The sequence below is a fragment of the Sander vitreus genome, chromosome 5 (genome assembly GCF_031162955.1).
Source record: "Sander vitreus isolate 19-12246 chromosome 5, sanVit1, whole genome shotgun sequence".
Classification (NCBI taxonomy): domain Eukaryota; kingdom Metazoa; phylum Chordata; class Actinopteri; order Perciformes; family Percidae; genus Sander; species Sander vitreus.
This window is the reverse complement of record NC_135859.1, coordinates 22,895,858-22,908,542: the sequence shown is the minus strand read 5'-3', so window position 1 is coordinate 22,908,542 and position 12,685 is coordinate 22,895,858. Positions and strand designations below refer to the sequence as shown.

Here is a 12,685-nt window from a genome sequence, read left to right as displayed (position 1 = left end):
TGGCCCAAGGCTGAGAGATTAGTGTGACAGGCCTATTTTATAATTCATTCCCCCACCGCCAGGGGAAGCGCAATTCAGGCAGATGACACACATAGAGAGAGAGCTCGGAGCCTCAGAGCTCCTCAACGGATCAGGGGGGGGAAAAAAGCCCTAAACTGCCGACGGATGCACATCCCTCTCTTTCTACAGATTAAAAGAGAGGCGAGGATGTCTGGTCTGGAGTAGAGGAGAGGAGAATGAAGAGGGGGCATTTATTTATCTTCCACCGACAGATAGACGGAGGAGCTGGGGCAATGGCTGAGACTTTGTTTGTGGGGTTGTAAACTGGGTGTTGTCTGTGTGTGTGTTTGTGTGTGTGTGTGTGCCTGAAAACACACAGTCAAGCCGGTGGGAGCATATTCAGCACTATAGGGATGCACACCAACACAGATGCTTTTTTTTCTGACCCTGGATCTCCAAAAGGAGGGAGAATCACAGTGGGGGTACAGCCACAGGGGGGTGAGAGAGAGAGCTGGGCTTTCTGGAACGACTTCAAAATATCTATTCTTGTCATTCTGTATGGATCTGACTGTTTTGATCTGGCAGCTGTGAGGTATCGGTGTGTGTGTGTGTGTGTGTGTGTGTGTGTGTGTGTGTGTGTGTGTGTGTGTGTGTGTGTGTGTGTGTGTGTGTGTGTGTGTGTGTGTGTGTGTGTGTGTGTGTGTGTTTGTGTGTGTGTGTGTGTGTGTGTGTGTGAGAGAGAGAGAGAGAGAGAGAGAGAGAGAGAGAGAGAGGGAGGGAGAGAGAGAGAGAGAGAGAGAGAGAGAGAGAGAGAGAGAGAGAGAGGGAGATTCACTGAAAACCAAACTAATGCACTCTCCTTTTAGATAAAAACAAGGTAGATGTGTGTGCTATGGATAAGAGTGACATCTGTTTATCATTCTTTAAAATGTCTTGAGTGATGAAAATGTTATCAGTGTGATTGTGATATTGCGGTGTGTGATTAGGAGAGTATCTGCGGGTAGAGGGCAGCACCAAAAATGTGTGTGCATGTTTACGTGAGCCATTTTCAGCAGAGTCTATGCCAAATGCACATGCTTGGTGGCAGTTGGCAGAAACATATCTGATCTTTCCTGACTCTAAACAGGCCGTTTAATCTCTCTCTATTCCCCTCTGTTTACACATCTCCTGCTAAATGTGCACACTGAGGCATTTTTTCACCATCAAGGCCCTAAACCACCAACAACCAGATCCATCCAATTAGCAAAGCAAAGGTCAGGGCTAATCAATGATATTGCACAGGGGATGAAGAGGAATGGGCAGAACAAGGAGGGAGAGGAGGTCTGATAGAATTAATAGAATCAGCATTAAAGACTTTTAATTCTACATGTCTCACCTGATTTTTAATGATATGTCCTTTATTCTAAACACCAAAGGGGCTGGATGAGGGGAAACACTATGAGAAGTAAAATTGACCGACCGTGCTTTAATGTTTCATTACCTTTGTAACTGGAGGGAATGTCTATCAAAAAGAAGGAGCGAAATGAATTCAGTTAAAACCATGAGTCATTAATAACCCGTCTTTACACATGTGGGAGGAGTTTTAATTTCCTTGAGAGGGGATGATTGATTGACTAGATGAAGAGGTGTGGCTGAAGTTAAAGAGTGAGGGGAGATGAAATGCAGCGCCTGTCTTTTATTTGATTGCCTCTATAGTATATGTGGGATACTTACCGTTCAGCGCCACAAAGGTGTCTGGAAGAAAGAAGAAATGAGGGGAAACGTGTTATTGCTTGCAGTAAAAAGAGCTTATGCTTTAACATGATCAAAAGCCATGACTTTTGAAGTAATTCAGAATCGACTGGCTGCTCGATATTCTCCTAACTTTGAATCAGACGTGATCTAATGAAGGTTCAACGCTATGGCTTCCCTTCACTAAACATACTGATGAAATTCAAGGTAAAATACACAGCCTTCATTTACTCTAAGTAAACAGTCGAAATTTAAATGAAATGGACTGAGATGAGTGATTTGAGGTCAAATTGTTTTGAGGTTTCTCTTAAAACTGAGCGGCTCAGTATGATATCAACAGAGTATCACATTTGATGGTTCCAAAATCCAAATCCAGACATGAAAAGATCAAATATACATTGTAGAGTAAAAGAGGCCTTTCAAGACCTTCTGGGTGGACTTGTTCTGTGTTTCAAAATGAGCCCTGTGACTGCTCACAAGTCAAATCCCTTCCTTGTGTCCCTGAATGATTGTGTTGTGTTTTTGTTGTGAATGGCAAGAAGGAACCCAGTCTTTGCCCAAGTGGACACAACACTTTATTGACCAGGGGACCAGAGAAACGGTGGGGGGAGGACAGAAGAGGATGAGAGGGGAAAGGGACAGATGGATGGAAGAGGCTGAAAGAGAGGATTGTGAGGGCGGAACAGACGGGGGAGAAAAAGGTGACAGCAGCAAAGAAGGAAACGGAGGGCTGAGAGAAGAGGGAGACTGAGTTAACAGAGAAGAGAGGAATGGTAGGGGGTGGAGGGGGGTATAGAATAGAGGAGGAAAGATAAGAGTGAAAAGGGCCTGCTTACTTTGGCAGTCTCCCAGGCCATCTGTGTTACCATGCTCTACGTCCTGCTCAAAGGCTGATCTGCGGGGAACAGAGACATCATGGTCAGTGGCGGAAAGCAGGCCAGGCCATGCAGGCTCGCCACACCTAACAAAGTAACAAAGCTATAGGAAAGCTTACTACAAAAACACCAAACACAGCTTGCCCTATGCTTGCACACAGTGTAGGCTGCAGAGAGCCCTATACTGGAACAAAATCAAAGAAGGCCTAAAATCAGTGGTTATGAGGAATGCTGGCAGGCTTGTAAATCCATAGCTGGCAGAAGATTCATTGCCAGAAGTGTTGATATAAATAGAGTTATGTTGTATTTGACTGTAATACAAACTTCATCTTATGTTGTATAGCTTTAAAGGAATGGTTCGACATTTTGGAGAATATGCTTCTTCGCGTTCTTGCTGAGAGTTAGATGTTAGTATTCTCATGTCAGTATGATAAATATGAAGCTACCGCCAGCAGCCGGTAAGCATGGCTTAGCATCAAGACTGGAAACAGGGTAAACAAAAAATCCACTTATCAGCACCTGTAAGGGAAGTTTCGTATTTTCGTATTTATGGAATGGACCACCGGAGGAAAATAGGGGAGGGTCATGTCTTTTTATTCTTTGTTGAGGGGAGGGTCACCCAACATTATTTAGTCTAGGGGAGGGTCACCCAACTTTTGTATTCATGAAAACAGCAAAATATCAAAGTAGCTTGTTTGGTGCATACTTTTCCATGTAGATCTCAGTCTCGGCCCTCTGTCTCCATCAAAACGAGAGAAAGATGACCTGACCCTTAGCAAACAAGCGATTGTGCCTGCTTTAGAAAGTTAACTAGTCGCAAATGCAGTTGGGTTGTCGCGGTCAAAACACTATATGTAGCAGTTGTGAATCAAATAAACTTATTATAAATAATGTTTTTATGTCATTTTTTTACTCTCACACTGAATGTTTGCTGCCTCAATCCAGATGAGTATTGAAAAGTATTTTCCGCAACTGAAAAAGGCACATGTTGAGGATGAGGACCAGCCTGAACCAGAGGTATCAGTCTGAAACAGAGCTGAACAGTCCGACCAGTGTAAATAGTTATGTTATTAATTTGTTTACAATATTTTCAAGCTTCAACCAGTGCTGCTCAAACAGAAAGACAGGGTCACTGGGAGAGAAAGAGATAGATTTGTTAGGCATTGAAGAAAGAGTAGGAAAGGAGGACAGCATCCAACAGCGTGTCCTCCTCAGTTTCTGATACTTGATTGTTACGAAAATAAGTATTTCAATTTTCAATCAATTTTCGTAAAAAACGGCCCATTTTGGGGCTCTAAATAGTTGATTTCCCACATAAAAAAGTCTTAGTTTCCAGTTGTAGTTCCAATGAGACAACCTGTAGGGGGACTGAAGTGGGAAAAGTTCTCTAGTGTTGCTTTAACTTTGAATTTCTGATTGGGCAGGCCAGCTGTCAATATGGGTTATTACCCAGTGTGCTTTGTTAAATGGTCTCAATGTTTTATTGTTTTATTTCATGTGAATATGTTACTAGAGGAGTAACTTAATATTTGAAGTAATGCAGTAATGCAGTAAGTGTGCATTTAGTTTCCACGCTTATTGTGTTTCCACAACAATGTTAGTGAGTAAATCTACTGAAATAGCCACCATAATAGTAGAGTGTGGTGTATAAGATGAGAAAGCAGAGGTTAAGTCGTCTACTTCATGGTTGTAAAAAAACTGCGGTTATCTGTACATCTTTGTCAAGTGCAAATCAGTACAGAAGGCATCAACAAATTGTTGGGCAGGGTCATGCCTTTTTTCCCAATCATTTTGTAGGGTCATAGAAAAATGTATTGCTGGCGAAGGGAGGGTCAAGTCAATTTGGACTAAAGATCCCAAAATTCCTCTGGTAGCCCTTTTAACAAAAAATGAACAGTCCCTAAATATAATAATATGAAATAAAGTTTTTTATATTTTTTTTATTTTCTCCTATTTATAATATAAGTATCTGGCATCATCTAGGTCCAGTAGAGATATGAGGCTTTAGTCCCAATCACATGGGCGAAGACCAGGGCAGTGATGGGTAACCATGCTTGAGGGCCATCATATGACACAGAGGGAGAGGGTGAGAAAGAGGGGTGAGAAAGAGGGGGCTGAGAGAGTTTGAGATGTTATTTTCTGATGCAATCTGTACAGAGACCAGTTTTCTTAATGAAAGACCACCAAGCAGGCAGTAAGGAGATCTGTGAAACAGAGCGGACCAACTGTCAACCAGGATCACAGTCACGCATGACAGCTTTTCACAATTCTCCTCAGCTCCCCCCCTTGCTAGTCCTCCTCCTGCCTGTCCACCCACCTCTCATCTTCCTCACCCTCCACTGCTCAGAATTATAGCATGAAGAAGAATTATTTTTCAAAAACAGCATCACCCACCCCTTATCCCCAGAATCGAAAGCATAAACCTGACAACAAGGACAGGAGAATTGTAGGAGGAACATACAATTGAATTTCCGCTGTTCTGTTCTCAAATCAGAAACAATGTCTAAGACACTCCATTTTTATCCATATTTATATGTTTGAGATTATTGAAAAATGTAATGCATTCATTTACTATTCATCTTTTCCTCTGGTTTCACAGAACCTTAATTAGGATGGAGATGATTAAGTTTGCCCTCTTGATAACTAACTTCCCTTCAAAAGCAACCACAATAACAGCCACACAAACAACAACAGTGGCATCCTTTTTCATATCTGGGGGTACATTTAATCTGCTTATCTGATTTCCTTATCATACACAGTCATAATCACAACGCAGACGCATAGTTGCACAATTAAACCTGTCTGAGCACAAATGCCATCCAAGCACTCCTGGTATCTGCCGGATTTTCCTCACAGACTTCGTCGCCTCGTACCACCCTGCTATGAAATGTTGTTTGGCCTCTTTGACAACACCAAAACACTGGCAACCTTGTGATCATGGTTTCCATGGTTGATAATAACATTACAGACTATGGAGAAACTGTGTTGAGATGAAGATTACAAGGTTTTAAATCCCATTCGTTTTGAGATGAATTAACAATGAATAGTCACACTACAGATGCAGTGTCTGGGCCGTACATGTACTTGGCACACATAAAAGTGAATGGTATGGTATTGAACCCTCAGTTAAAGGGCTTAAGTTCCATAGCGGCTGCATAATTATAGCAACATAAGTGCAATGTGTTTGAATGTGACACGGTTCAGCTGAGGGTTAAGATCCCACTGCAACAGCTTGATGCATATTTAAATCTGATTCAAACTGCACTGTATATAACTGGAGGCAGCCTATGGCCACATTTTTTCTTAGCTCAAATGTGATTATTATGTGAGATGTGTGGTTATACTGAGGGGACTTGGTCGCTGAAATGCAGGTCAGGCATAATAGCATTCATTATTTATATCAGAAGTGAATGGGTGACCAGAGATCTAATATACTGTTCATAGAGTGTAAAGTACAGTAAGTATGCATAATGCTTCCTCAAAGTCGCCTATTCATTTTGATTTACAAAGAAAAACCTGCAGTAAACCCAGACTTTATTAATCAAGGTTTCAGTATATGTGTGTGCACATTTAATCAGTGTAAGACCCCACCCCTGATCAAGACAAGAGTCAGGGCCGGTGGCTGCGGCAATGGCTTAAATAATTCACTAATGATTATTTATATGCTGATCTGTTGACAGTGAAACACTCATGTACCTAGTTTACATAATGTCAACCATACAGAATCATGTGCAATAATGTGCATAAAGAGGGGGTGACTGGGGACCATATTGCAGGAGAGCAGAGCGCAAGCTGTATATGGGCAGCAGGTATGAGAGGCATAACTCCACATGGGAAAGCTGGCACTCTCGTGTTGAGGCCAGATGGAAGAAGAAAGGAGGGGAGGCATGGAAGAGAGAAAGAATATGTCAAAGGAAAGATAGAAAAAGAAAGATGTCTAAAAATAGACAGACAGTGATGGGCAGGTAAGAAGATAGATAGGTTGCTGGTTAGGTAGACAAATAGACAGACAGACAAGGAAGATGTGCTGCAACAGGGTTTTTTTTTATCTTAATGAGGAAAAGAAAATGTAAGAAAGGGAGACTGAAAGAGAAGTCTTCTCTGCAGGGACCTGTTTGTATGAGCAAACATTGTTATTTAACACCAAAATGCCTCTGACTCTCCCCTCCCTAGTTTCATCCCTCCTTCTGTCCAGCCTGGCAAATGCTTTGAATAGCTCACCACGGACCAACAGATCCTACCGGGCCTAATCCCCCCCCCTCTCTCACTTAGAAATATTGTACAGTAAAGGAGGGAGGTCATCTGCCCTTTTAATGCCTCTGTGTCGGTTTCAGCTCCAAAGTGGAAACTCAATCAGAGCGGTCCATTGCAGCTTTACGAAATAATAATAGGATAGTTCTCTGTGTGTGTTTTTTCGAGGACAAGTTTTGTGTGTACTTGTGGGTATGTGCGCCTTTGGTGTATTGGCGTGCCAGACCAATCATTTTGCAGCAGGGGGATCAAATTCATTCAATGTCAAATAGCCACCGGAGCACTGGTCCTTTTGTTATGACTTCATCTGTAAAATGTTTTTCCCACCACAAAACTCCATATGCTGTTTGTTCAGAAAGCATAATCTGGTTCTGTGTCATAACTACAGCCACAAATTATAGTTACCGCGACCATCGAGCTTTCCCCAGCCCTGCGTACCCAACCCCGAGCCTGGGGCAAACAACACTTTCCTTCCATTCATCCTTCCAATGGCCCTTTCAGCTGGAGGAAATTGCACTTACACACCATAAAATTAGAAAGATCACAGACACGACAAATCTTGAAAGGAATGCCACCAGGCATGACAGAGAGGGTGGGACATGGTTTTTAAAAAGTTGCTTGAAAACACAAGTGCGTCAGGCTTTTTAAAATCAACAAATCATTAATTACTTCTGTCAGCTGTACACATGCAAGTAACACAATGTTTTACTGTATTGTAACTGTAAGATATTTCACCATTAATGCAGACTTTAAGGGACGAACATTGACTTTAGAAGCGACATAATGTATAATTCCACAGATTTTACTATTCATTAAAGGTATTATATTATTAAAGGTATTGGGCCCTATTTTAATGATCTAAGTGCACGACGTGAAGCGCATGGCGCAGGTGTGTCCAAATCCACTTTTGCTAGTTTGAAGGTGGAAAAAAGGGTCCGTGCACGGGCGCATGGTTCAAAAGGGTTGTACTTATTGTCTTCATTAATTCATAGGTGTGTTTGGGGCGTAACATGCAATAAACCAATCAGAGTGTAATCTCCCATTCCCTTTAAAAGCCAGGCACATTTGTACCTTGGCGCATTGCTATTATGTTTGCGGATTTGCACCGTAATATTTTTATTTGTAATCTTTTTCATGTGCTGCTGCGTTTCCCTGTGTGTGTGTAACAAGCATAGTGTGTGCGCACTGTGCATAAGCCCAGGCTCATTTTACTAATTTGCTGTTAAAATAACAATGAAATATTTTTAGACCAGGTTTTTTGTTGGTCATTGGCGCAAACACTTCCCGCTGCCTCAAGATAGCAATACGCCAAGAATGCACCTGAACACACCTCCCTGTAAGACCAGCACGCCCATGAGCGCACAGATGGGCGCAGGTGCATTTGCTATTTAAACGACGCGGGCGCTGGATGGGAAATTGACAACTGCATCGGTCTTAAACTAGCAAAGACACTTGCGTCAGGCTTTGCGCTGCGCCAGGTGCAAGATAGGCTCCATTATCTTGATGAAATCCTCAATGTTCATAGAATCACTGGAGTCTCCTGGATATTAAACAACAGTTACAGCAAAAACCATGCATAGAATACAGCCATCATTCTAATAATCACGTGCTTTTCGTACTGTGACATGTCAAAATGTCTCTCTCCATGAAAAAAGCCTATATAGTGATTGCGTCAACCAACATGTTACTTACTTGGTGTTGCCAACCACCTGTTTGCAGGCTCCTTCTGACACCCAACCACAGTATGGGTCTCTGGAGGCTATACAAGACCTGGATGTGACACACACACACACACACACACACACACACACACACACACACACACACACACACACACACACACACACACACACACACACACACACACACACACCATCAGTCCCTCATCATATTGTAAACTGGAATAATGTTGTCAAAACCATTTGACAGTTTGTGAATGTATGATTTTATGTGCATCAAACTTACTTCTTGCATCTTCCGTGTCTTTCACAGCGAGACAGCGGCACTTTAACCACACAGGACGAAAAAGCGACCCACAAAGCGTGACTTTTGCTGTCTATCTGCATGCCAATGATGCGCTTGTCGTCCACACCATCTATACTGCACCTAGAAGAGAGAGAAAAGAAGGATACAACCTGGATTATTCAGTAGTTCCTTCAACTATCTGGTTATTTAGAAGAAAAAAAGAAACAAAAGAAGTTAGTGAGGAGAGATGAAAAAAGGCCATAAAATAAGATTAAACAGTTCAAGAAGAAAAATAGGAAGATTAAGATGTGGCAGAGAGACAAACTGCGAGGTCAGGGAGAACAGAGATAATGCTGGACTCGAGAACACGGGGTCAGGAAGAGAGTGGGAGATAAAGAGAGATAAAGAAAGGGATGATACAGATACAACAGATAAACAGACAGATGGGCACTGTGAGCAGTCAGCAACAACACTGCACTTAACTGTAAAACCCACTAACACTAACATAACCCCCTCCTCCCACCCAACTCCACCAGTCTTCCATTCCTCCATCCCTGCTAGTCTTCTTTGTCTACTTGCCCGCTAGGAGCACTCACTCTAATCCCTCTGGGTGTGTCAAGCTTTCTGTCCCTTCTCTCCATCCATTCCCCTCTCCATCCCACCATCCAGCTCTCGGGATTTAATCTCCTCTTCGCACTGCTCTGGTCCCGCATTAACGCTCTCAATTAGGGCTTAGAGTCCATCTACACTGGGTAATGCACGACAATTGGGCAGGCAGGGAAGCAGACGCGGGCAAAGTCATTTACTGTATGCGACTAAAGCCAGATGGCCAGCAGCCGACGAATGCTTGGCCCCAGCCATAGAGACAGAGAAGAGAAGACACAGGGAGGAGGCAAGAAGAAGACACAGCGACGGGAGAGGAGAGAAGGCAGGGCCTGCCCTTCAAGGCCTCCATACAGCTCGTCACATGGCCGCATCATGTTGGATAACAAACAGTGGTAACCTTGAAAGCCCTCCTGTCAAGTCCTAGCTCTCCTTCACTTCTTCTTCTCAGCTGTCTAACACAATAACACACTCTCCGCTGTGCTTCTTTCCATCTCTCCTCTCTGGGCCTCTCTCCTCTGTTCTTTCTCCCTCCTCTGTTTGTGCTGCCATTCGTTTCCCCTCATCTATTACCCCTCAACTAAATATTTGCTTTGGCAGGGTCTTAATGTGGCGGATTTTTCCTTATTCACTTCTATTCCAAATACACAACAATGCTTAACTTGACTACCCCACCGTACCCAGCTCACACGCGCTCATGAACACACTCACATTCATACATGCACCAACAGCCGTGTAATGTATTAGCAAGAGATTCCAGGCTGGCTCTGAAGACAAACACAGACCTCTGTGAGTGTGTGTGTGTGTGTGTGTTTCTTTCTTTAATCAGCCAACATTTTGGAGGAGCTGGGCTCCACTGAGGTTGGGAACCACAGCGCTACATTATCCAGAGTCTGAGGGTCAATATCTTTAATTTAGTAGCTGTGGTTGGGCAGAGTGTAACCTGATAAAACTATTTTAAATGATAGAGTAGCCATCTGGCGTGCTGGCTTCACTACATAGCTTGGGTTGGGGGAATTGACTGGTACTGATGGAGCTGGGTTGGTGGGTTGGCTGAGTCTGGAGATGGTTGGAAACACACGCACGCTCTCTCTATAACACACAAATATGCAATAACTGACTTTCCCTTGTTTGTAGCAACTGTATCCATGTGTTTCTCTATTTCTATCCATCTGTCTCACACATACACATGCACTGTACACAGAGCTACATACTTGTCAGGGTTGTAGACGTTGAGCTCCTCCAGAAAAAGGCTATCATTGAGGAAACCGCTGTTCATGTTGGCCAGGAACTTGACAATGATGCCTTTCTCAGATCCCAGGAAGACCACTGTGTGGTTCTTATGGGGACCGGCCTCATTGTCCACCACAATGTGGGTCAGACGATACCTGGAAGAAGGAACACCAAGTGAAATAAATCAACCAATCAGTCAATTGTCAGTTTGCCCATAATAAGAGCATCAGATGGTGATGACGGACACCTATGAACTCTATCCCAGTACAGTGCTTTTTCAAATGGACCCCATTCAATAACTTGTGAGATAAAAAATTGCATCCATAAAAAGATACTAGCAACTAGAAAAATAAAGAAATAAAAACAACAAAAATAGGTGAATATAATTTCCCAAATAATGATTATATAATCAATCAATCACTTCCATCATTAATGTCAGATGTCTAAAAGAGAATAAGGAACAGCAGGAGATTACACAGTCCTAATAATCTCATTAATTGATTGTTATTTCATTAAAAACTCAATTACATTGCCATAGGGCATGTCAGGTCGTTCTAAAAAAAACATTACAAAAGCAACAGACAACAGTTACAAGCTCTACTTTCTTTTCTAATTGACAGCTGCTGATCACACAGTTTGGCTCAGCAGCAGGTGGCTGAAACTCAATGTTCATTTAATTACTTACAATAATAAAAAATAAAAAAATAAACGTACCAAGTTGATTCAAGTTAGCAAATTAGACACCTGCCAGTCAGTGTGTTTTGGATCGGTGCCATATTGTGCTTATTGGTGTTATTTGTGACCAGATAACAAGAACAGGTTTTAAGAAATACCTCTTGAGGCTATTTACTTTTAGCGTCTGATTTCATTGCATCACAGATGACGGTATTTATCTCTCAATTACTTTGTAGGTTCAGGGCCAAGGACCTCTTAAAGTTATCAAAAAGGTACATATCTGCACATCAGTGTGTTTTATGCAAATGCTTGTTTTCATGATTTTTTAATTGAAGGAGATGGGATATAAAGATTAAAAATGAGAGCTTATAAAGAAATCTAGGAGGTCCACTTTTACCCTTGTTGATGATTATTGACTGTTCTCTTTGTGAAAATGGGTGAAAAGGTCCCAAATTTATTTAGAATGTGATGGATGTCAATCTATCCATGAGCCCATTAAAACAACAAGGAAAATCCTCTTATCCCATCTCCCCTTCTGTTTTCTTTAAATATCTCTTAAAATGCTCTGTGTCACTGGCTTTATCTAATCAAAAATAACAGCAATCTGAAGGTCTATTGTGGTTTAGACCTATTCAAGCATAACAGAAGCTCCCAAGACTGTGTCAATGGGATTTGATCTTAGCGAAATAATACAATCTCAACAACTAACACATTCACTGTCTTTCCTATTCAGGATAATACAAATCTCAAGAGGATTCATTGTGTCCAGACATCTGAGGTCTCTGCCACAGCACAGCATGTCTCGGGACTGAAAAGCTTTTTTAAATTTGCAGCTTTTGCTGGATATTGGGTTGTCCTCTCCAGGGTGTAACAAGAAATCAAACCCTATTACTGATTTTGTTTCCAGTTGACTTCAGCTCAAGAATGGTATTACAGTACATTGAGACTGTGACACATACTATAAAAGACCTCACTCCTCTTCCACCCTTTATGCCTTCATGATGCTTTTTGAGCTTACATAATGCTTTTAACTACTGCGTCTGAATTGAATGCAAGGCTCTGCTCACTGTGGTGTCATTTCAAATCAAATGAAATGGTCTGATTGCTGATTATGTAACAACAGAAACAATGTGCTATTCATAATAAAATATAGTATAGTATGATATAGTGCACCAATGGGAGTGGTAGGGATAACCTTGATGAAAGCTGTTCATAACCTGACTAAGCCAGCGCAGTATGTAGGTCATACCTCAGGAAAGTAGCAGCATGATGTGATATGATGCAAATCATTTGTAAAACCTATGAAGAATTCTTTATGTAGCTCATCTTTAAAGTGATGTTACCACCACTGA

General features: G+C 42.0%; 1 protein-coding gene across 3 annotated transcripts in view; it reads right to left on the bottom strand.

The window, feature by feature from the left end:
* Positions 1 to 12,685, bottom strand: part of sema6a (sema domain, transmembrane domain (TM), and cytoplasmic domain, (semaphorin) 6A) — a 109,884-nt gene that overhangs the window by 17,541 nt on the left and 79,658 nt on the right. For all 3 annotated transcript variants that reach the window (XM_078251053.1, XM_078251052.1, XM_078251054.1), the window contains 5 exons: positions 10,640 to 10,813; positions 8,823 to 8,963; positions 8,550 to 8,627; positions 2,568 to 2,626; positions 1,714 to 1,734 (listed from right to left, as the gene is read on the bottom strand). In XM_078251053.1, coding sequence (XP_078107179.1) covers positions 1,714 to 1,734; positions 2,568 to 2,626; positions 8,550 to 8,627; positions 8,823 to 8,963; positions 10,640 to 10,813 — 473 coding nt within the window. The remainder of the gene's footprint in view (positions 1 to 1,713; positions 1,735 to 2,567; positions 2,627 to 8,549; positions 8,628 to 8,822; positions 8,964 to 10,639; positions 10,814 to 12,685) is intronic.